The sequence below is a fragment of the Betta splendens genome, chromosome 10, assembly GCF_900634795.4.
Source record: "Betta splendens chromosome 10, fBetSpl5.4, whole genome shotgun sequence".
Lineage (NCBI taxonomy): Eukaryota > Metazoa > Chordata > Actinopteri > Anabantiformes > Osphronemidae > Betta > Betta splendens.
In genome coordinates this window covers 15,412,522-15,437,250 of record NC_040890.2, presented here as the reverse complement: position 1 = coordinate 15,437,250, position 24,729 = coordinate 15,412,522, and the positions used below count along the sequence as shown (strand labels likewise).

Genomic DNA, 24,729 nt, shown 5'->3' with positions numbered 1-24,729 from the left:
ATAGCTTTTGAGGATTTCTGTGGCTGCAAAGCAAAACATCCATTACAAAATTCCCTCTCCAGAGGAATCCTCCCACCATTGTCCTTTTTTACAAATAAAATTTATCAGTTCCATGGAAAAACTGACTTTTACTGCGACTTCAAAAGGACCAGGGGAGGAAATATTGAGAAATAAAACTGCTGCAATTACACACACATTAAGTCATGTATGCCTTGTCTTTGAGTCAACACAGACTGAGGACAGGCGTCATCAGTCAAACATGCTGCGTGCTAGTAGATCTAATAAACCTACAGTATATTTGCTGTGTCTTACATTTCTCAGATAGATTCTGACTGGTCTCTTTCCTCTCTTAACCAGACGATGGCAAGTTCCCGGAGGCGGTGCGCGTGCTTTTAACCTGGCTCGAGCGAGGTGAGGTCAACCGCAGGAACGCCAACAACTTCTACTCGATGATCCAGTCCTCAAACAGCCACATCCGCCGGCTGATGAGCGAGAAGAGTCAGCACGAGAAGGACATGGAGGAGGCCAAAGAGAAGTTCAAGACCGCTCTGGCTGGAATCCTCGCCCAATGTGAGTTTGACCTCCACACACTGACTCTTAATTAGCCCAGATACAGGCTCAGGATCACACTGGTGCTGTGCCCTGTTTGCATCCTCCTGCTTGTGAAGCATATGTCTAGGAGGAGAATGAGAAGGAGTCCAGTTCTTTTTTGGCTGGTTGTCTGTTCCAGATTTCCTCTTTTAGCACCACACACAGCACATTCAGACCGTATAGATTACAGCATTGTGCAGTTTGGCAGAGACAAAAACCGAGGCGCGGTTTTGGGCCTGGAGAGCTCAAATCCACCACAAAGTAAGTATGAACCGTCCCCAGCTTCTCACACAGTGTGTGTACAGTACAGTAGCTGAAACGGAAAGGCTGCCTTTAAAAGCCTCACTGAAGCCACTGTTTGCTTTATTAATTTGCGGTTAGGACGATGACTCAAAGGTAAGTTAATGCCGATAAGTATCACTCTGAACCATTAGCAGTTCAGTGCCGTACTCTCTTCAAATAGTCAGGAGTAAAAACACTGGTGGCACCGATGAGGCGACTGTGGGATGTTATTCCTGTTGCCTTTGGATGAAAGCAGCGAATAGTGCAGCGCATTCTTTGCATGAATACAGAGTGGGCCCAACATATAGAGTAAATGCATGCTGGGCACAGATGAAAGGCAGAGCAGACTATGCACACACACATAAGACACAGCCTGCGGCACTTTGTCTGCACATATCCAACTAAAAGCATGGTAAATATAATGTAAACATCCCTGAATACAAATTAAAAGTCTTTGTTACCGCGCGAAGCCGCTGGTGCAGGTCTGATTCAGAAGCAGGAGGGAGACGAGGGCTCTGGCCTTCACCTGGAGACCAGAGTTTGGAGGTTTCACTGTTTCTCCCTGAATGAAGATGTCATGGTCTAAACACGGAAGGCATGTTATTAAAGTATAAATACATTTTTACACACAAACACTCACAGCCTCCAAAGTCGGCCTGCAGCCGTTCTTCTCTGCCCTCACCATTGATCTGCTCTATCAAATTACAGGATGCTGGGAAGATGCTATTGATCCCAGTACTGCTCTCTCCTCCACACACACACTCACACACACACGCGCACACACACTTAGACGATGGTCTTATTGACTCCCCCGTCGTGTACATTAGGAGCCCTGTGAGGCCCAGAACACCCGCCCTGCATAACCTCACATCACAGCACAGATGTAACTGAGAGGGGAGTGACTGTTCGCACAGAGTAGCTTTTGTCACACGCATCACATGCAGCAATAGTGGAGGCCCAAGAGTTGGAGGTCGAATGCTAACATGATCAGAAGGAGTTCATTTAGTTCAGTCCAGCAAGGGTTTTCCTTCAGTCTCTCACAGCTTCACATTTCAAGGGTGCTTCTGTTGTTCCTTTTTTTAAAATAGAAAATGTGCAAAGCAAAGTAAATCAGGAAGCTATTTCTGCCGTCCTTGAGCCGTCGCGGTTTAGTGGAGCTGGGGGTGGTCAAAAACAGCAGAGGTAAAGCAGATTAATTTTGCAGCCGCCTGTTGCTTAGCAAAATCGTCGCTGTTAAATAAATCTTAAACAAAACAAAGTATTTCGCCACAGAAACAACTGCGTGAGCCCATAATTAGACGCGGCAGGCCTTTGACAGCTTAGTGAGGTTTAGCAGGTAAAATGTCAGCAGCCACAGACTGAACGACCCACATATATCTGTCATTTAAATACCAAGAGTATCACTATTCTATTCATACTTTAACCTTCTCATTAACGAGCATGTGTCGGTGTTTTGTGACATGTTATAGACAAAGACAGGCCCTGAGAAAATAAGAGTAGCTGCAGCTCTGATGCAGTGAAAGTGTGGCTGATGATGGGCCCTAATAAAACTCTGAGGATCAGTCTGTGCCACAGAGGGACGTGACATTTTGTTTCATTTTTCAGGACGGCACACCAAGCTCACGATGCCCCCGCTGTAAGATAAATGTCGCGTGATCCGTGTTCTTTGTTCATGGTCTTAACACGGGTAAACGTGCATATATTCAATGTGTCCAAATCAAAGGGAAGGCAGCGAGTCCTTCCTGCTGTAAATGCACAGAATGTATGTTTTATGTAGCTTTTGCTAAGGAGAAATAACGACCCAGCCATCTACAGGATGATGCATTAGCATCAGGTGGTAAGACACACACTCGCACACACACCCATGCGTGCACACACATACGCACAAACACACACATGGACACACACACGCACACACATACGCACAAACACACACATGATCACACACACGCATGCACGCACAAACACATACGCACACGCATGGACATACCTGTAAACACACACACATGCAGGTGCAGACGCACACACACATAAACACATAAACACACACACAGTTCTTTACATCCCTAGTTGACTCCACTTTCTCACTCCTCTGCTCCTCCCCACCTGCCCTCTGTCTCTCTCTCTCTTTCTGGATGGTCTCTGGTCCTTCCCTGCATCCCGCCACAGTTGAACAGATTGTGTCTGTATTCCAAGCCGCTTCCAAACAAAAGGCATGGGACCATTTCTCCAAAGCTCAGCGCAAGAACCTGGACATGTGGCGCAAACAAGCAGAGGTTGGTGCTCTTTGATTTTATTCTGTTGTTCACATTATTTATGGGAAATTAGACGTGATCCTGTTTCTTTTTACTTTTTTTACACTCGTTCTCATGATAAGAATTGCTTTTGCTACTGATAATTTGAAGGCGTAGGTTACATCAGGGCTACATAATGACACTTATGTAGAGCGTAGGTGAAAAGAGCAGACCTCTGGTCACAGTAAGTACAGTGAGTGAATGCAGCGCTCAGAACAGGTGGCTGCTCGCTCTAGCCAGTCAGACCCACTTACTCCCAGGGCCGACCCCCTGTAGTGCCTCCCCTTCCTCCCCCTCCCCCCACCACCGTCCTCCCTTTTTGAAGGACACAAGCTGCTGGGTGAGTTTCCATCTCTAAGGGTGTCCAGAACAAAGGTAAATCTGTACAAACTTTCTCCCCCTGCTTTAGCAAAGCTGAAGTTTTCCTTTCCAGCAGATAATTAAGGAGGAACATCTTCAAAGCATATTCATTTCCAAATGTAACAGCATTTCTTCTCATCCACTGTCTGCTCCCTATTTCTCCTCTGCTAAATGGATCATTAATTAGCATGATGACAGGTTGCATTTAACGAAGGGTCAGGAGTGTGTTGCAGTCCTGGGTCTAATGGACCATATATGATCAGGTCTGATTGGTAAGTTTCTTTGAACCTCAGCATGAAAAAAGCGACTGATGTAAGAAATTTAGACACAAATTCAGACACGAAAAAACATGCAGAGAACCCGAATCTGACACAGCAGAAGCAGCAATCACTGCACAAAAAGCGTCTCATTAAAAGGTAGGTGTTGCAAAGCGTAATTGTTGCTCTAATGTCCCAATTTGCAGCGTATCCATGAAAATAGTCACAAATTAATTGAAAACCCAACCAGTCTGCAAGTGTGGTTAGAACTTCCACGGCACTGCCTTTGTAACAGCCTGTGTAGAGCTTATTAACCCACAGCTGATGAGTGAGTGGGCCAGTCGTCGATGCGACTGTGTGCATTACAGTAGATTCAGGGGGGTTTCGGTTTTCAGCAGGGAGCTCAGCGAGAACCCAGATCCAGAGAAGCAGTGGTGAATGCTGTGCGTCTTCATTCGGGACTTTGCTGTGGAAACTCCTTTGAATGAACACCTTGTCGCTTGTTTTCTTCCAAATGGTTCGCTCTTAATAACCGCTGTGAGGATAAACAGCGCCGCTCCACAGTGTGTGTCTGTGTGTCAGTGAACCGAACTGAGCCCGTGTGTCTCTGCTGCCTTGGGGTTTAGGTACATTTATACTGAGCAGAGATTGAGCCCCAATCACTCTGATTCTTAGAATATTCTCTGTAGCCCCTTTATTGAATGTTGTAAAATATTAACTTATAGGTTAACAAAGTAAGACTCAGTTAATCACACAGTTAATACTTCACTGTCAGTCATTAGTCCAAATGACTACTAGCTTATAAAAGGGCCCATTTGTACCAATGAACCCCCTGATTGTTGCCTGATTCTGCAATTACACTAAACTAAACTGTTATTAGCACAAATGTCATCCCACCAATTCGGTACATTAGGTCTTAATGTTGTATTTACAGCTGCTGCCCCCAGGTGGCCGAACTTTAGCTACTGAGTGCTGAGCTGCACTCTACTTCACACACAAGCCTTCAGCGTCCACGTGTGCAGATCAGCATGGCAATCCCATCATGAATCATGGTCCAGTATTCACTTACTCTGCTCTTGTTGACACCAATGAAAACATATCTGAAGCCGTTTGCTGCTGAATTGTGAACTTCCTTACTGCTGACTTGTTTGCTTCATCTCTCTCTCTCTCTCTCTCTCTCTCTCTCTCTCTCTCTCTCTCTCTCTCCTGTCATTTATTGCTGTGGTAGGAAAGTGCACTTAGCTTGTGTTGGAAACCACTGTGTTGTGTTGTATATGTAGGGGGTAATAAGAGCTCTTACACGCAGCCATACATTCTGTGTGAAGGTCAGGGAACCAAAATAATAGGCTTGAAGTGTCAAAAAGCTTCTTAGGGGAGCGGTGGCGGCTGCGCAACCAGTAATTCTCCCGCATTGCGTGAAGCGAATTGATTCGAAATGAAAGCGGATGTTTTAATGTACACGTTTTCACATTGATCATATTGACCTGCCTCCGAGGTGGCATTGTGTAGGGCTAGCGAAAGCATAGGTAAGTAAGTGCAGTTGCTCAGAGGTAATTTATCATCACATGGGCAGCAAGGTTCTCTCCGTCATGTTGTATATTCAGTGTGATTCTCTTGCCCCGAGGTGAAATATGGAGGAGCGAGCCGCGGTGTGGAGTAGCAGCAGCTCCCAGGCAGAATCAAACAACAGCTGCCTCCTTCTATCAGTGTGTGTGTGTGTGTGTGTGTGTGTGTGTGTGTGTGTGTGTGTGTGTGTGTGTGTGTGTGTGTGTGTGTGTGTGTGTGTGTGTGTACCTGTTTGACCTGTGTCATGGGCCGCGGCCGATAACGTCGGCCGACAGGCGGTTCTGGCTTCATTTATTGGTCCTTTCAGCTTCTCGTGGCTCTTTTTCTGTGTTGTTGTGGGTTCTTTTACTGATCTGTTGTTAACAAGGCTGTGATGCAGTCGGTTCTTAGGGTTCTGAGGGTTGACTGAGTCATTTTCTATCCTCTCTACTAAAATACGAATCAGGCGAGATTTAAATGAGCCCCTGAGCACAAATCCCCTGGTCTCCCACAGCAGAGCTGGTTGTTCTCTGGTACGAGTCCGTGAGCGTCTCCAGTGACGTCTCACATTCACAGGAAACGCAAACTCTCTCTGACCTCACGCCATGGTTTGGTGTTTGTGTGATGCATCACAGAATTCCATTTGTTAACTTTGCTCATGACAAAGACCAGAGGAGTTTGCTCTTATCCGTCATGGGTTTACCTGGTGACCGTTCTGCAGACACGAGCGCATTACACAGTCTGTCTGCGAGGAAAACAGAGGCCTGATGTTTTACTGTTACTGCTGCCCGGTGTCCTGCTCTCTCCCACTTCAACACCAGGGGAGTGTAGAACTGTGGGATCCGGCCGTGTTTGTGCAGAATTCTTCCCGGCTGCGGCGCCAAAGTGGGACTTGATCTCCAGCCTGGAGCCCATCCTTCGTCCTCATCTCCTCATCTGCACTCCTTTGTTCTGAACAGGTCCGCTGAAGCGCGTGGCCCAGCCGGGTCTGACCCACTCCTCGTTCCGCTGTGTGTTTTGCAGGAGATTAGGAACATGCACAACGAGCAGCTGATGGGCATCAGACGAGAGGAGGAGATGGAGATGTCGGACGACGACATGGAGGACGTGCCCGACACCAAGGACTCGGAGGACTCGGGTGAGCAAGCAACAAGTCGGCGTCACAATCAGAGTTCATAAAGACTGTGAAAGCACCCGTGCTCGGTGGGTTGATGTGGAAGCGTAGCTGCTAAATGACACCCACCCCTGTGAATGTACACGGCTCCATATGTTTGTGAATCTGCCCGCGCCCACCAGCTGCCGCCTCATTTCAGATTTGGGCGCCGCTGAAGTGCCATATTTGTGTGTTTCCCCTCAAAGCAGCCTCTTTGTGTTTGCTGAAGCAACAAAAACTAATGGTGCAGCTAATCTCTCCACCCCCATTAAATTACCCATAAGTCTAGAGTAGTCACCAGGGCGACATGCCATAACCAGCACCGCCGCATGTGAGGCCGCCTCATTGTGTTGGGAAGCTTCCTGCTCGTTGGGTTGCTCTGCTCTTTGGCTCCTTCCTTCCTTTTAATCATCCTGATCTCTGCCATTTTCTAATATGACAGCGTCTCTAATCAGCATGCAAATATATGTAAATGCCGTTGTCAACTCAGCCCCTTCGCTTTTTTGCAACCTTGCTATTTAGCTATCAGTAATTAGCATCGCTGCGGAGGACCTGTCATGTGGCTGGATACGGCAGGATTGGCTGTGGGGAGTTGATGTGTTAATGTGACAGTTCTGGGTGTTTGTGTTAACGCGCTGCCAGTTACAGCCCCTTTACCCACTAACCTTTAAGCATGTTTACGCGTCGGCCCGCCGCGCTAAAAACACCTGTGTTATGACTGCAGCCGCTAAAAAGGCGAATCGATGCTCGGCGTCTGACTCATGTGCCCGAAACAGAAAGTAAAAGACCCGCTGGTGTGTGTGTGTGTGTGTGTGTGTGTGTGTGTGTGTGTGTGTACTGTATGTGCGCGTGCGTGCGGGTCGATGGCTCCGGCTCTTATGTAACAGAAGGGGAATTGCTCAGAATCTTACCAAACGGTTGACACCTCCTCGCGCCGCGCTGATGAGGCTCTTAGATCAATACTCGTCTCACCTCAAACCTTCATTTTGCTGGGAGAAAAGTACACATACTGTAGGCAAGACCGGATGCACACAGACACACACGCGCACTCTCTCTCTCTCTCTCTCTCTCTCTCTCTCTCTCTCTCTCTCTCTCTCTCTCTCTCGCCCAGCAAGAGTTCATTAACGCCGCCAATGGTCCTTCATGATAGACTGCGGGCTGCACTCGTGAACACCTACACAAAACCCAGGCAGACACGCTTCCGTGGGCACAGACGCACCGGACGGGGCTTATCTCCCAGGTCCAGTCGGTGTATTGCACTTTCCCAAAGCGCTTCCCCTTAAGGCCCACAGGAGCAGAGCAGAGCTGATAATACTGGACATCTCTGGAGCGCGGCAGGTCTCGTATAATAACTCCTACTGTCTCCTCTCTTCGCACAATAGGTCGGGTCAGACATTCAGCTGAAAGCTGTTGGACAGACGCTCTGAGATAAACAAGGCTTTCAGGAGTCTATGTTAATTTCATACTGGGCAGTGGCACGATGGCGTTGGCAGATTTTAATACACGATGCCATGAAAACCTGAAGTAAACAATGGTCCTGCATGATAATCTGCTGGTCTGAGCTCCTCTCAGTGCTTCCCGGTGGGCTGAAGTGGCTCGAATGATGCAGCACATGTCTGATGAATCCTGTAAAGAACTTCAAAAAAAAGTACAACGTTCCTACATGATGTGATATGGTTTATATTTATTTCTTTTAACCCGCTCCCACAGCTGCTAGAGTCTTCCATAGTTGTAGCCTGTGATCTGGAGCTTTCCCACACCTTATTCAGCCACATGACAGACTAATTAACCCCCAGACGAGACAGGTTTGATAAGTCATAGTCAACTTCTACCAAGGAAAATATGAATCCACATGAAAAGCAGCAGATGCCGTAATGTAGCTGTTAATCATTTAGATTGAAGGGTTTTATGCCAGTTTACAGCAGGTTTATTTCAGAAAGAATGTGTTAATATATGTTTATATAAATGGAAGCCTGTGTATCTGCATATTTATCTGTGTATCTATCACAACCAGGATTTCAACATGCAGATCATACATTCTGCAAATGTTCGGTCGCAGACGAGCAGGCGGAGATGATTTTATCGACAGACATCTATGAAGAGGACATTTTCATTTCAATAGGCTTAGAATTAGCATAAAGCGAAACGAAGCTCTGCTCGTCGGCCATTAGTCTCAGACTCTTAATGTTTTCGCGTGAATATTCTCACTCTCCTTCGTTTTGTGGCTCTTTAGCCAGATTGAATCAGGTGAAAATATAAGGTTATATATATTGTATTGTTTATTATGACTGTATGTACAGGTGTTACGTCATCCTTCTACCCTGAAGTGCAAGCGTTCGTCTCAGACCCGTCTGGACAGTAGTTTAGTGTGATGGATGATACTCACTCTGCTCCGCTGTGTTCTTCGTATGAACCTGCAGGCGTCTCCCAAGCGGAGGCCTTGCGGGAGGAGAACGACTCCCTGCGCTGCCAGCTGGACGCCTACAGGAACGAGATGGAGCTGCTCAGGCAGGAGCAGGGCAAGAACCAGCCCATGAGGAGCGAGGAGGACAACACGCACTCCCAGCAGCTCAGCTTCCTGCAGCAGGCCCTGCAGGGCATGCAGAAGGTACCGGGCCGCGCCTTCCAGCCGCTCAGCCGGCGGCGGTGCTCGTTCCAGTTACGGGCCGCATTCTTTCCACGGACGAGGTCGCTCGCGTTGACCCACTGAAATTCTGGGCGCGGCGGAGACCTCGACCGTCATTCATTCGCGAGGAAACCGAGCATTATCTAGGAACACGTGAAAAAGCACAGCTGCCTGTAGCAGCTGCAAGGTTTTGAGGAGCTGCTAAAAAGTAATATTTTCAGACTTAGTTTGCTTATGGAGAGCGGAATGGGCTTTATTTAGGATTGGACTGTGCTGTGATTTGAAAAGTGCACAGATACTTGGAACAAGCCCAAACCCAGGGCTATTAGCACTATTTCAGACCATTTATTTGGAGATAATAAAAAGTATTAGTCATTTATTCTTAGAAGATGTGCCTTGAATGTCCTTCACAAGACGTTATTCAAATTGAGCCTGTCTCAGTGCTGCTATAACTTTTTGTATAAATGTTTGTTGTTTGTACTTAAAGTACAACACACTAAGTATTTAGACACAGAACGAGGCATTTATTGTTAATAGTTTTTATACAGGAAAACCAACATCAGCTTTACCAATCTAGATCAATATAATATAGATTTCCAGAAACCCAGTGCTGAAGTGTTTTCTATTGTAAGTGTTTGCCCTTGTTAGCGTCGCTTGGACGCTGGAGCTAATCCCAGCTGTTACGCCGTAGACATGCGTGTCATGAAGCCAGTATATTATAGTTTGAGTTGCACAGATGCAGCAGATTCCCTGAATCTTTGTACATGTTTGCTGCAATTCCACAGATGCTAAATGAACACAGACACTGTTTTTTACACAAAATGTGAATTACCTCCTTCACTACTGTCACTAATAACACAGATATACAGTAAAGCTGACTCAACTTCAGGGCACCTTTTTAAATGCCACAGCTCTAGATGGAGTCATCTTAGCCTGTGCCAAGTGTCCGTACCTACATGTAGCGACTGTAGCTGTCACGCGTAATGGAAATGATGATCGATTCGTGTTTAGAAGAAGAGAATCCATTAAGGCCCCGCTGCTCATTTGTGCTTGCAGAGAGCAATTACCTTTCCATCGTACGTCTCTCATGGTGTGTTTATGAAAAGATTAGGTGAATGGATTAAATGAGTTGGAAGACATCGCGACAAGACGCCTCTCTTTGACGGGGTCCGCGTGTTGTATTAGCCAAACACACAAACCCCAGCATGTGAACTGGAGGCATGTAATGATAGCTTTACAGATCACATTTCCTGGCTGCCAGGACCCACCTGAGAGTTACCAGCCGTCCTGTTGGAGCTCACGCAGCAGGAAACGCAGCGTTCGTCGGTGTCTGGCAGATAAATATAGCCGACAGCAATCACAGCTTTTAAAAAGCAATGATAAATCTCAAATGAATGTTAATTTTCTCACAATGCTTTTCATTTACACGTGATTTCGCGTCTGTAAACAATTTCCCAAGACACACATTGGATCTACAACACAGCAGAATGAGATAAAACTAAAGAGACTTTAGTCTTTTTGAAGTATTTTAAAGAGATATAATTCATGTCACTGTGTAATTACTTTTTGGAGCAGGCTGAAGCACTAATTAGTGAAGCAGGGATTACAAAATAATGAACAAACGGCTGCACGTTGCCTTGTTTTCAGTTTGAGTGTGAGCATCGTCACGGTTGGCTCACTGCTCTCCCTTCGCTTTGCAGCAACTCTTAAAAATGAGAGAAGAATTAAAACAGCGGGAGGCCGAGCTGGAGAAGAGTCTGGACGACAAGCTGCAGCTGAAGAACCAAGTCCAGACCCTGAAAGAAGGTCTCCATAACCTGCAAAGCTCGCGCCTCGTGCAGGTTAGTGTCAGAACATCATGTGTGATGGGTTTGAATGGAGACCGTGAGAGACTACCGTGGTTCATTCTGGGTTTCCCTGCTTCAAAGTAAGCAGATCTAATTTACACTTTAATAAGGACGCAATGAGTTTAAATGCACGGAAGCAACTGGAGAAATAAATCATCACTGAACAAAAAAAGAGCTGAATCTGCGAAAATGACTCAATAATTCAAACAGATTTCAGAAGTTATATCTGCAAAAGAAGGATCTGCATACAAAACAGCTATTTGGATGCATCCAATAATATCAACACTGCAGGAGAAGGATGCGACCGAGCCACAGACAATTTCTGACTTCAATCAGTGTTTTGGTTTTTCCCGTTTTCCTCCCCAGGAGTTTAATTTGTTTCCCTTTGACACAAAGTTTAATCGTTCTCTTTAATTTCTAATTTCCTTCCAAAACAGATAATACTGCAGCTTTATAGTTGCTCTGTATATTCATCAGTGTATAGCTCCCCTTCATTTACAATAATTTGAGCCTCCCAAGCCATTTTGACGCCCTACTTATTTGAAGTTGTCTCATCATTTCTCAAGCGTTTTTATTCCTTTCTTCTTCTCCTGTGTCAGTTTCAGTGACACCAACCAGCAGGTTACTGTCATGTTGGCTCAACAACGGCTTCTAATAGTGCTCGTGAACATATCGGCTACCAACAGTACTGATTCTGAGCAGACTCCTCGTATGTTCAGGCTAATTAAGCATAATTATTACTTCATGGTCCAAATTAAAAGGAGCTTAATGAGAACGTTTGCTCCTACAGGATGTTTTTCAGATCTCTTCCCTCCTCAGAACTGAATGTTCTCTCTGTATGACATCGACTCATTTCCTAACTAGAAACATATGGCGCAGGGCTGATCCGAATCAGAACCCAGTCACACGATGTACTCTCAGACGTGAGCGTCTTATGCTTTGGGTGATATCGGCTCAGAAACGTTTAGTTTGAACCAGAAGCCCGAAACGGAGAGCTCGAACATGTAACGTCCATTTACAGTAAAAGAGGCTGGAGTTCAGCCGCCTCTGTGCTGCGTGATCCTTCAAATGAGGCTCCTCGTCCGTGTGAGGTCTGCTGGCTCTGCGGCGCAGGAGGCGGCAGCTTCACGTTAATGCGGAGGTGAATTTCTCATTTGCCGGGTCTCTTCTTTGGATCAAACCCACTGACAGACTTGTCAATGGGAGTTTGATTACAAATGTGTCACCGCAGCTCGGAGCTCCGGGAAATATGCTAATTAAATTCCTGCATTTGGGTAAACATGAATCATGAGAGGCAGTCTCATTAAAAGGAGAAGAAGAAATCAATTTTTGGGTGTGGGTTTCTCCGCCGTTGTGCGGCGATTCGTCACGTCAGAGCCGTTCTCCTCCACTTCACTGTTCCTACTGTCGCACAACTAAATCAACACAGCGCAGGTCACGGAGGCTATTAACCTTCAGCTATTATTTACCTTTTTGACTGATCTCTTGGTTATTTTTCTAGACCCCAGTCACTCGGGCTTTTCCAGAAGTCTATGTGTGAGATTCATAGTATAAAAGACTTTCGACCTTCTATCACGCATTCGGTTTTTGGTAAGAAAATCCTTTAAAAGACGCTGGAGCTCTTGACCCCGATTATGTTTTGTTTTTCAAAACATCACTGACGCAAATTCCCCAAAAGATCATGCAACACAGACACTTCAAGTCTTTGTGTCACTTTTGCCTCCATGAGAGTTAATTCTATCCTGGTGGTTTTCATCATGAGCACAAGTTTGAGCTAAACGTTTGTATTTATGAGCATCCGTGTGACCACCATCAAGCATCTGTCTGCATTAGTGCTCCGCTTGTTTCTCGGTGACTTTGGCTCATGTGTTTCTAATGTGCCGCAGCTGGAGATGTCAAAGCAAGATGACAGTGGCAGCGAGGAGAGCCCTAATCAAAGCAGCGTAAGTGGACCCCCCCCCACACACACACACACACACACACACACTCCTCTCCAGTATCTTGGTGTCTGCTAACGTCTTCCACTGACGTCCGATCCACTTCATTTGTCATCAAATAAATCAACCAGACACAACTGGGCTACGAAATAAAGCAGTTATGAAGCCGAAATGGTTTGCACATGTGCATGTCTGCACACACACACACACACACACACACACACACACACACACACACACACACACACACACACACACACACACACAGAGTCAAGCCATAAAGGGGTGACGAGGCATCTCACAGTCTAAGGGGAGCTGGAACACACAACGCTGTGTAAGACAACAAACAGACACACTGCCTGATGCTGTTACTGTCTTTTTTTCTGCCACCTGTCTTGAGATCTGAAACCAGCAGCTTGATCACACACCTTCCCTTTGCCTCCCCGCTCTCTCAATTTGTACTCCCTTACTGTGTGTGTGTGTGTGTGTGTGTGTGTGTGTGTGTGTGTGTGTGTGTGTGTGTGTGTGTGTGTGTGTGTGTGTGTGTGTGTGTGTGTGTGTGTGTGTGTGTGTCAGAACTCTATCCTGGCTGAATATTCTCCCGCGCCTCATTATCCCCGTTCTTATTGTCTCCCCTTATTGATGTGTTGCTGATGGAACTTTGCGTTTCTGCACTTACTGTATTTGTGTTTCTACGCATCAGCTTAAATTTTGACTTGTTAACTTCACGTCGGCTGCGATCAGGCGGCGTCTGCCTGCAGACTGCTCTCAGTAAGCGTCTCTGTTTGTGTGCGTAGGAAGCCAAAGGATCGACGGGGATGTCGTGCAGTCAGGAGAAGGAAGGTCCTACAGAGAAGAGTCCACAGAGCCCGGTCCACTCTGAGAGGGAGGCTCTGCTAGTTGGTGAGAACACACGTGTTCTGGAAGCGTCTGAGCACTGGATCCACCTGTAAATCAAGGATTCATGATCATCCGCTCCTAGTAAAACATTTCCTGATGCTCAGCCTCTGACACACAGTGAGTGGGTGCATGTGGATGGAGCAAATGTCTGCACTGCCAGTCAGGGAACGTGTTCACTGGAAAGGAAGCCCAGTGGAAAACCTTCCTGTGGGTGTATTCACGCGAGTAAATCAAAGCATAATTCCCCTCGTATATAAATGCGCCAGCACTCCCCCAATCTGTGACTCTAATTGTCAGAGTGGTGCAGGTCCAGGTGTCGCGTGGTTTGTGTTCCAGCATCGAACGCGACCTCCTGCAGGCGGCGAAATGAAAGTCTGGCTGAGGCGCTTCTTCTGCAGCGCTCGCTCCGGTGTGGAGCTTAATGACTTGAACATTGTGTGGGTTTGTTTCAGCCGCTGGTCCCTTAATGCTGGATAGGCGGTTCGTAAGCAGAGGTGGAGGATTAGCTCCCTCCTGAACCCCTATCTGTGAGCTGATAGCAGATGGTTTGTCTGAGCTGAGGGAGAGTGTGGCTTTGAAGAGAGACAACGGCATCAAAGCCATCATTAAACGCTCTCTCTAATCTGGAGCCACAATATACAAGAGACACTTAACAGTGCTGGGACTCTGGGAGCAGCCTGTGCTGCTCTCAGGCTAAACTAACTGTTTGTCATCACGCTGGACGTGCGTGTGTTGTGTTGGTGAACTGTCCTGTTGGTTTCGCCTGCAGGGATCATCTCCACCTTCCTGCACGTGCACCCGTTCGGCGCCAGCATAGAGTACATCTGCTCCTACCTGCAGCGGCTGGACACCAAGGTAACACACACACACACACACACACACGCACACACACACACACACACACACACACACACACACACACACACACACACACGCACACACACGACATATGGACCCGCTGTGCAGCGCTCCTTAACGCCTCCCCAGCTGCTCCCTGTGTTCCCACACAACCGTTTGGGTGCAGCCAGAGCTCTAACTGGGACCAGTTTAGCATTTTAGTGTGTGTTTCAGTAGCGCCAGAAACTCTGAGTTGAACCGAAAATACTTCAAACACATCTCCCAGTAAAAGTTAAACTTTGAGGACTTTCTTTCTTTATTTTTTCTGTGCTGAAGTGTCAGCGCTCCATATTTAGCCACCTCTGGCGCCTTCTATTAAAACCAGTTCCTTCATCTTGATACTTGGAGCGAAACAGCACCTTCAGTCCTCAGTTCCCACTCTATTGGACGTAGCGCAGCTATTTTATCCCCATCGCTCTGAGGAGACATTTCAGACGTGTTATAAGTCTTCATCGCCACTTAAATGAGGCTTTAAAGTGCCATCATCACCGCGGCCAGACGCTAAGTCTTAGATTAACGGCCAGTTCTTTCACCACCAATAAATAGACCCTCAGCTAAAGTGGCAGATGCCAGTGTTTCCTTTACAGCGCACATAGAAAACAGTAAATGTTGGATTAAAGCATTACATTTTAATGGAGCTGCTTAAAGTAAACTTTGTCCACAGTGTTGCCTAAAGAATTCAACATTCGCACTTCCTCATGTAAAGCACCGCGTGACACTTTTCACCCGTGCTTTTTGGGTTTGGGGTTTTGGTCACGTGTTGATCCGCGTGCACGTGACCCGCCCTCGTCTGTCCCGGCGCGGCGGAGTCTGACTGCGGTCTGCTGTTTTCCCACCAACACGCATCAAGCAGCCCGCTGCTTTGTCAATACCACCGTCCCCAGTCGCCATCATGGGCCGGGCCTCCCTGCTTTTCTAGCAGCTCCACTCACAGGCCCACTGTGGGCGTCGCCCCGCTGCTGTCTCCGTGACGGACGCGATGCATCCTGAAATCAGCGCGGGGCTGGAACAGTCACGTTCGTAGTGCGGGACAGCGGCTCGTACGGCGCCAGGCTGACTGTAAATTCACCTCGACTGCGATTCAGCAGGTGCAGTGAGGATGCGGCGAGTGTGGGACAGAGCGTGAGCAGAGCGAGATGGAAGCAGACGCGTGAGCAGCGGCCGTTAGCTCAGGAGGCGCCCGAGTCAAGAGAGCAGAGGCTTTACATAAACATTTCTCATCATGCCCTTATAAATATTTTCTGCCCACAGTGTGTTTTAAAGATTTTAAAATTAATAAGCAGCGTAGGTGCAGGGCCTTGAGTAACGCCTGCACGCTGGCTTCCAGCCACAGCTCCATGTCAGCTGGACCTTCTGTTTAATCTAATATGCACCAAGTCATTCTGCCCTGGAATGCAAGCCAGACAATGAGCAGATGAAGAGTCGGACAAATACCCGCCTCCAGATGTGAGTGTGACTCTGCGCTGCGCCCTCTCTCCGCAGATTAACCCCAGCGAGGTGGAGGCGCTGCTTTCACGGCTGCCGTGCACCTTCAGACAGGAGCTGACCGGCGTCGGCGCCAGTCTGGAGAAGCGCTGGAACTTCTGCGGCTTCCAGGGCATCAAGAGCACGTAGGCTCCGCTCCAGAGGTGGCAGGAAGACAAGCCAACACAGGGACCCTGTGGAGATGTGAGGGAAACGCCATGACGCCTGCAGACATCAGAGCGGGTGGACTGGAGCCGAGCGCACGAGGACAGCGAGCACGAGCGCGACTCTGGCTTCAGCAGGAGCGGAATGAGCGTTTCAGGGCCTCGTGTAGGCGGCAGACACACAAACAGACCATTTCTACGGTTGCGTGAATGTTGACACCAAACCACAGCGAAGTCTCCACGAGGTTGAACTCGGATTCTCTCTGTCGCGGAAACATTTTTCAACGGACGAGCACTGATTGCTACAGTCACTGGACCATTATGTAGTCACGACCCACGCGGGCAGGTCTGTGTCGGCCTGAGCTGCGTCAGGGTCCAACCGAACTCCTCAAACCTCCAGAACCCTGACTTCTCTTTTTGCTGTTCCTGGTTTGTAACATAGATCAAATGGATATATTTCTTCATGTTCTGTAAAGCCTGTTAACAGTTGCATAGAATCATTTGTTGTAATACACTGTAAATGCCCAATGATATTTTTGAATATAAAAAAGACATTTGATTATATAAAGAGCTTTGACTTCATTTCTGTGCGGCTGTTTGGAGAGTGACACAGCAAAACAAGTGTGTGACCTCCACGCTCGCAGGTCTGTGTCCACTCTTGCTTAAAGGCCTTTGCTTTTCCACGTCTGTCTTTCTTTCTTTCTTTCCTTCTGTCTTACAGTAGCCGTGCTGGAGGCTGGGTTTGAGACCTTAAGGGCCTTTGTGTCTCCGTAAAGCCAATTAAGCCTCGCTGAAGGAACAGTGCGGCAGCGTCGCATTTAAGCAGGAAACACACCTAGGGGATCGTGTTAATGATGTTTAATTGGTGAGACAGTTGGTGTGTGCACAGCTCCTGGCGCCGTGTTTGTGCGCCGCTCGCCTGGATCCATATATTAAGCGCTTACATAACCCTCTGCACAGGGACTTTTCCTCTCCACCTTCGCAGGGTACGAGCTCCCGCTGTCGGGACCGGAGGTTCCTCCCGAAAGCCCAGTCGAGAACCGCTAACGCGCCTCCGCTGGGCTGTTTGGCGGCGCTCTCTCCTCGTTGCTCTGGGAAACCAGCCTTTATTATTACACATGATTTGCTCTCATCAGCCTCTTCTGTCTCCTGCAGACGCTCCCTTTTGAAAAATCAGCGCTCACGCACTCGTCACTGCACCCAGTCAATGAAAGGGAATGAGGGTGTTTTGTCAATAGACGTGATCCATTGTGCGTCGCATTGTGGGGTCGGCGGACTCTGAGGGCGCGTTCAGTCAACCAGGCCGAACCAGTACCAGAACCAGAGTTCACAGTCGGCCTCATTGGACTAATCCTGTCCGCTCTTTATCACTGGGAACACTTTGTAAAAGCTACCGATTCAGAGAGTCACATTTTGCCCTTTTGTCAAATCAAACGAAGCTCGTCCGGCGCTTCTTCGCTTTTAGGACATGATGCTCTAAGTATAATTCTGGGCTCTGCCTGCCTGATCACACACTTGGCTGTTTGCGCTGCGCTTCGCTTCCCCTCCGCGCTTTCAGACTCAATCTCGGCACCACATCCCCGATCGCAGGCGCCTCACCTCTCAATCATTAGGTCTCCCCCTTTCTCTCTCTGACACGAACAAAACTCTAATACGCTGCCTTCTTTTCTTTCAGAAGCGGCTTTCTGTCGAGCGCTTCCTCCCGACTGAGTTGCCATTTCTTCACACTGATAGACCGGAGGCAGACGCAATTTATCTCCTTTACAGCTGTTAGTGTGCGAGCGTGCGCGCGTGCGATGCTGCATCGGGTTCTCCGGCATCACACGAGGAGGTAAACACAGACTAATTAAATCCACCAACAGTCCCTGCTGAACGCTCCCTGCTCTCCGCTCACTGTTGTCTTCTCGGCGCTGGCACTCGCTGAGAAGCCTCTTCATTAAATCAAGGTGGAGGCAAGTGAAAGCTAGTCAAGGGTGCGATTCGCCTCCAATGCGGTGACGGTGACGAGTCGTATGATGTCAAGACGTGACGTCAAGCCTGAGCAAATACTTAATAATACTACGCTCATGGGATTAGTGGGAATGATTTCCTCACGCCTAGGATATAATTAGATGTGAGGCGGTGCCCTGGTTCTTTTGGGTCATATCATGACACTAAGATGTAAGTAATTACCTTTTCTGCTCATGTTGTGTCCTGAAGGCATCCTCATCTACCCAATTATGGTTCTGGCCTCTCCTGAGTGAGCAGGTTCTGGTTGTGTATGCAGCAAATTTAGTGTTGGAGAAGCAGAGGGTCCGGTCCACGTAGTTCATGGGCCGACACCAGAACAACCAGATATCCGGATGCAAAAGGCCTGTTGACAGCAGGCAGCGAGTCAACAGCTCCTCCTATCGAGCGCGAGGGCAGCTACAGCTCCGAAGGGGATGTTTCAGCCCGTGGCCCGTCACCGGGGGACGTGTCCATGCAGGTGTCTCTCTGACTAAAAGCTCCACGGTCTCATTCATTTACGTTTGCATAAAAGCGGCTAAAAGTGCAGAGATGCAGCTCCGCTCCCGAGGGAACCGCCTGCAGGCCTTTGGAATGACATGCTGGAAGCCAAAAACGATGCAATATTAAAGCCTGAACTAAAGACTTAGTGATTTCCTGGAGGATTGTTAGTCTGGCAGATGCTCATCATATTTCGTACAGTACTTTTTGTCCGTGTTCAGCTTTCAGCCTGTATGAATGGCATATGTTGGAATAATTGCCCTGCGCTGAGTCTGCTGGTGAACGCCCAGCAGGTGTGTGCACACGCTCCAACGCCGCCGCATCAAACCCCACCCTCCCACAGGTGAAGAGGTGGAAGACTCTGCTTTGGCAAAACCACTCGCGGGATCTTCAAATGTTTGCTGTTTAGCACCAGTCAGAACAGTGGGGCTCAGCAGAGCTTCGTCAGCGAGAGGGCGGAACCCATGAGTCCAATCACGGCGTTTGATCGGAACAGCTCGCGCCAGGTTCGATGGGCCGGCGAGAGGCTCTCCTAATGAGCGCTGGCCTCTCCTCACGCTGTTATGAGTCGAGTGACCTTTAACAAAGAAGAATTGCTTTGCACCAGCGGCAATTATCTGCACAGTGGAAACTTATTTCAGAGAATCTGATTTTTTCGATAGTGAACCAGAAGTGATCGTGGCTCTGCCCCAGACGCTGATGTTAAGTATCTGTGAGGTGGCAGCAGGCAGAGCTTCCTCCTGTGGTGTTTCCTATTAAACGATTTTCATTAGGTTCTTGTTAAAGTGCAGATGCCCGAGTGTCTGCAGGGATGCCCTGCACCGTACGACTCTGGCAGCTCTACTTTGTGCTTCAGCCTAAAGGGAAAATCCATATCAAGGTCGGGCAGCAGCAAATAATATGCTGTATGTTTTCATAAGGACTGATGGTGATGGACAGTTGGTTGATTGGTTGTTTAGACAGCACCATTGTTAGGGAAATTGTTAGTTCCCTTTGTAAATCTGAAATAAAGCAGACACAATCAGTTGAGACCTTCTTCATGATTTTACTTGCAAGGAGTGAGCAGTTTACAGCAAAGGCAACTTCCTCTCACTGAAGAGAAGACAAGGATTCAGCTCATAATATGTATTGCATTCTGGGAGGTGCATAGTCACACAGTACGTGGGAAATATTCTCTGCACAAAGCAAGCATTGGGCTCATCAGATAAGGATGCTACACACCGGTACTCCCTATTTCTTGCAGAGCAAAAGGGAGGAAACTTCAAAGCTATTTTGGCTTCACCAAAATGTGTTTCAATGATTAAATGCAGTATTTTTCCAAAATTTCCCTTAGGTTTAACATTGAAACATTCATTAAACAATCATGCATGCTTCAGAACAGCACAACGTCTTTTGATTTTCAGTGCAGTCGTCATAAAGCATGGAATACATGTTACAACATCAGAGGCATCAAGCTTTAAAGGTGTATAGTGCATTTGCACACCCTGAGAAGGCCTTGATTCACCAGCCTAATGATCATGGCCCTCAAACAAGAAATTACGCACAACACAATCAGCATCAGAACCAGGAGAATCACAAGAACCGGTCCAAAGATCTTCAGGATGTCAGTCCTTGTGCCAGCATAAACCAATCAAACCAGGATTTGTCCTTCATTACGTCAGCCGCCTGCACATAGGACATGTGCTGTAGGTCACAGATTGCCTGTTGGGTCATTCACTAATTTATGGTTTCAACTCTTAGCATGATTGTTCCTACCCCCAACCTTGGAAATAGAGATAGTGTCACTTTTCTGGCCTTTAGTCCAGAGCTTTTTGTCCATGGGAACGTCTGATCCCCAGATCCGATCACTTTCCCTCAGGTCGATCTCTTGCTGTCCGTTGGAAGTCCTCTGCTGTGGTGTTATCACGTAGGAGCCATCTGAAACATAAACAGGAGCACAGCAACCTGCCCAATTGGGTGGAAGATGCACATGGATTGTGTGCCCACAAACATAGATGATATCAGACTGTGGGAGAGTCCCCATAAATCAGGACCATCATAATAAGGGACACACTGAACCCCCTTTGGTGCCTCAGAAGTGTTGAAATGGGTGGCACTGCATCTTCACAGTCTGGCAGTGTTTCAGGGGAACTTCCCCTACTGAGACGGCTACATCCTTATTCTTTAAAAAGGAAAAGCTGCTGCTCTGGAAATAGTGTCCCTTCAACTGAGGAGGAAAAGGAACACGATCAAATAAGATGTCTGCGGAGAAGTTGGAACTCAAAAACCGTGTATAATTACGACCCTGGTTTGGTGGACGACGTGGAACTAGTCCTTTCGTTTGACCTCAAAGAGGCACAGAAAGCATCAGGTGACACCAGTGAACGTAAAGTGTCAGGATACAATCGCTCTCGCTGTGGGTCCACACTGGCTGAATTTGTACATCAGGGTTTGCGACAGACTTTGGCATGTTTCCACACACATAGCAGACACTTTCAGTAAAGTTATGAGTGCTCTGTTTAGCGAGAAACTTCATGTAATGATACCACGAGTTAGTGTGATACTGGTCAGGAGGTCTCTCCTCATCCTCCATGAGGTCAGGGAGCGGATTAGCATCAATCAACAGTACAAGGGCAGTTAGTACAAGTCCTGTGGCCGGACAGTGTCCCCTCATAGTCTCTCCTTATGAGAATGTCCGCTAAGTGAGAGAAGCTACCGCTGGTTTCTTCACTGCCGTTGGGACGACCAGTGCTCTAAAAGCTGCTGACCCCCTTTGTAGGCAGACTTTTCCCCTCCCTCGGTTGGGTTTTTTCTCATGGACAGTGCTACTCGGTTGCCTGTACCTGTTGTTTTTTGCAGTGTGCGTTGTGTATCCACCGGGAGATGCCTTCGACTTTGCAGGCTGTAGGTGTTGCCAGCGTCACTCTGTGTGGGCCGTTTACACTACAAATTCCATCTAGTATCGCAAATCGTCAAACGTAATAATAACTGTACAGTTTGTCCTTTGAGTCCATTTTTTTTCACTTTTGAGAGTGCAGTGCATCAAATGGCTATTTTTGCTGTTAGTTGTACTGCTTTTAACAAAGTTTTCATTAAATCAGACTGGTAAATACATGAATAGTTCATTGTGCATATTTGCTATCAGTATAGATGGTAACTATCTGACCTGAGTCTGCATGTCTCAGTCAGTGCAATTATTTCTGCTGCTTGTGCTCTGTAGTGTGGGGGTAGCGGTTCTGCTTTCAAGGTCTCACTATCAGTCAGAACCGCACAGCCACTCTGCGTTTTTCCAGTTTCAGACTTTGTGCTTGGTCCATCCACAAAGACAAATACAGAACCAGGTATTGGGTCGTCTGCATAGCAAGCATTCTTCCTTGCTGTTAGCTGTTCACTGGTACTGGAACCCCACCGGCCCATCACTTTGCCCCAGCAGAATCATTCTGTGGACAGTCAGCTGGTCTATGTCCGCAGTCTGGGCTGTCCAGTTCAGAGCTATTCTCTTCCACACCGTCATTAAGCTGTATTCACACTTTTGTTTTGGATTCCAATCATACACTCTGTTAACAACCTCATCTGCAGGTTTTCCTTTTTGACAAATAGGCTTAGGGTAATTTGTGGGTAATCATGCAGTCTTTCACATAAGTCAGTGTCAATAGCGTTCTTCACTGTCTACAACAAACATTGTTGCTTTTGCTTCATTCAATTGATTTGTGTTCAATATCTGTTCATGTTTCACATATATCACATAAAGTATTATAATAGTAAGGAATTATAACAGAATGTTAATATTTTTGCACCACTTCCACAATGTTCCATCTAATTAATCAATGAGCTTTTTCTTTCCTATATTTTAAATGACTGATGCCTTTATATTAAAGCACATCAATTATATTATCATTGTTCTATTATAGGTTATTTTTTATATTGATATAAAACAATTATTAAATTATATCTATTATATATTTTCTATTCTATTTCTATAATTCCATTAATATTTTTTATGTCTTCACTTAATTTATTCCATAGTTTTACACCACTTTAGTGTTTATTTTTAATTCAAAATCTTGTTGTGCATATAGCATGAATTTTAACTGGTCCCTTGAATTATATTCCCCATCTCTTTCTTTAAACAGTTTCAGTTATGAAAGTTATTTTATCCATCAATTTTTTTTATTTTTTAAATTTCCATCAAATCCAAATTTCTTTTTCCACTGTGGTAAGGATTATATATATTATTATAGTCGACTGATAATGTCTTTTAGACATTATCAGTCCTGGATTGAGATCAACGATCAGTCACCGTGTTCACAGAGATCATCGACTGTGCCAAGCTTCTACAGGAACTAGTTTCCTGCGGACACAGCTGTCTGAGCAAACCAACCTCTCAAATACTAGTTTACGCTAGTTGATACAGACAGTAGCTGTGGCTGTAGAACAGCTGACGCTAACCTTCAGATTCTTCCTACTGTATCTGCAGTCGCCCTGGATGAACCGTGGAGCCCAGTCTCCGTGTCATTAATACTGCATCAGTCTTGCGTTAATGTCTTCTGATTCCCTGCTGCACAGCTCAGTCCGGCTCCCAAGGCTACCCCGGTGCACAATCAACAACGACGGCCCCCTGCGTTGTCACGCGGTGCACGGCTGACCTCTTATTAGGCCCGATTGATCGTCAGCTCGTACGTTCTGTTCCCAAAGTTGGCGCGTGGCTCCAGAGAAGCAGACGCGGGACAGAGAGGAAACACGCCGACCTGAAAGGCATGAAAAACAGCCTGCCCAGATTGGGTGTGATTTCATTATTATTGCTGTTCAGCAGGAAGCTGAAAGTCACAGCTTTGGACATAAAATGTCTGGGACTCGGCCTGTTTTTCCTGTTCGCAGCAAAGGAAAGAGAAAGCAAGAGACCGATGGAATGATCATGAAATGATGATAAACTGAGCTAAAGACTGAGTCTCTGACAAGCTGCAGTAATGCAGTACCTGTGGGTTTTTAACAGTCCTCTCGCAGTGACACATTCATAAACACGGACAGTATGACCTCCTGCTTCAACTCCCCTTTCGGTCGATTCCGTTTCTAATGACATGACAGGTCTGCTTTATTCCAGTGTCTTCCTATAGTCAAACCTTGCAGCGTTTGCAGCACCCTCCTTCTGCTGCATTATGAAAATGACACCAAAATAAAACGATGGATTTATGAATACGAATGAAATTCACCAGGTCTCCTGCATTTCTCTGCTTGAATATGTAGCGCATCATCGTGCGATAAGGTATTTACAGAGAACAGCCAGCGTTCTTCTGAAATACGATCAACCATCATCAACGCTTCAGTAAACTACACACAGACCAGCTGCAGTTTGATGTGTCTGTCCCAACGAACAATAAAGCAGCTGCTCGTGGATACGTGGGGATCTGTGTCGTGGTTTCTCAGAAATTGATCTTCTTTTTTTTTCACCTTTTTGCACATTCAAAATAGCAGAGAGAAACCAATTTCTTTTGTACGGTCGCCTCAATAGACCATAAACAGCAGAAATGTCCTCCCCGGAGCGAAGTTCAGAGCACGGTGCGCGACCACGTGACCACATTGTGCAAAGCCTGTGCAAACGTCTGAATAAGTGTGGCCAGAGCGTGTCTGAACATCGGTCGCCTCGGTGTAAATGACCGGAGTTTCCGATAAAAACCGTCTCCACCTGTGAAAATGTGCTGCATACAGATTTGTGAGAATCGGCCCGTCGAGGACAGCGCGGCCCTTCTTCAACCACGGAACACTGGTGCAAACGCAGACGGAGAGCCTGCGCCGTGCTCCCGACTCCACCCGAGGCTCTGCAGTTATCTTAATGTCCCAGGAGGTTGATGGCGGAGTCCAGATTCAGAGCATTGATTGCAGAAGTCCCGCAAATTTCCCAGCTCAGTAAATTGAGACCCTGTCGATGATTTTGTCACTTTTACTTGT

At 47.0% G+C, this 24,729-nt stretch overlaps 1 protein-coding gene across 4 annotated transcripts in view; it reads left to right on the top strand.

Annotated features, from left to right (window-relative positions):
• Positions 1-19,833, top strand: part of enox2 (ecto-NOX disulfide-thiol exchanger 2) — a 114,294-nt gene extending 94,461 nt beyond the window's left edge. For all 4 annotated transcript variants that reach the window (XM_029164664.3, XM_055512331.1, XM_029164663.3 and 1 more), the window contains 9 exons: positions 358-570; positions 3,043-3,149; positions 6,353-6,467; positions 8,903-9,090; positions 10,809-10,949; positions 12,842-12,898; positions 13,690-13,795; positions 14,562-14,647; positions 16,172-19,833. In XM_029164664.3, the coding sequence (XP_029020497.1) occupies positions 358-570; positions 3,043-3,149; positions 6,353-6,467; positions 8,903-9,090; positions 10,809-10,949; positions 12,842-12,898; positions 13,690-13,795; positions 14,562-14,647; positions 16,172-16,303 (1,145 nt within the window). In that variant the 3' untranslated portion in view covers positions 16,304-19,833. The remainder of the gene's footprint in view (positions 1-357; positions 571-3,042; positions 3,150-6,352; positions 6,468-8,902; positions 9,091-10,808; positions 10,950-12,841; positions 12,899-13,689; positions 13,796-14,561; positions 14,648-16,171) is intronic.
• The last annotated feature ends 4,896 nt before the right edge of the window (positions 19,834-24,729 follow it).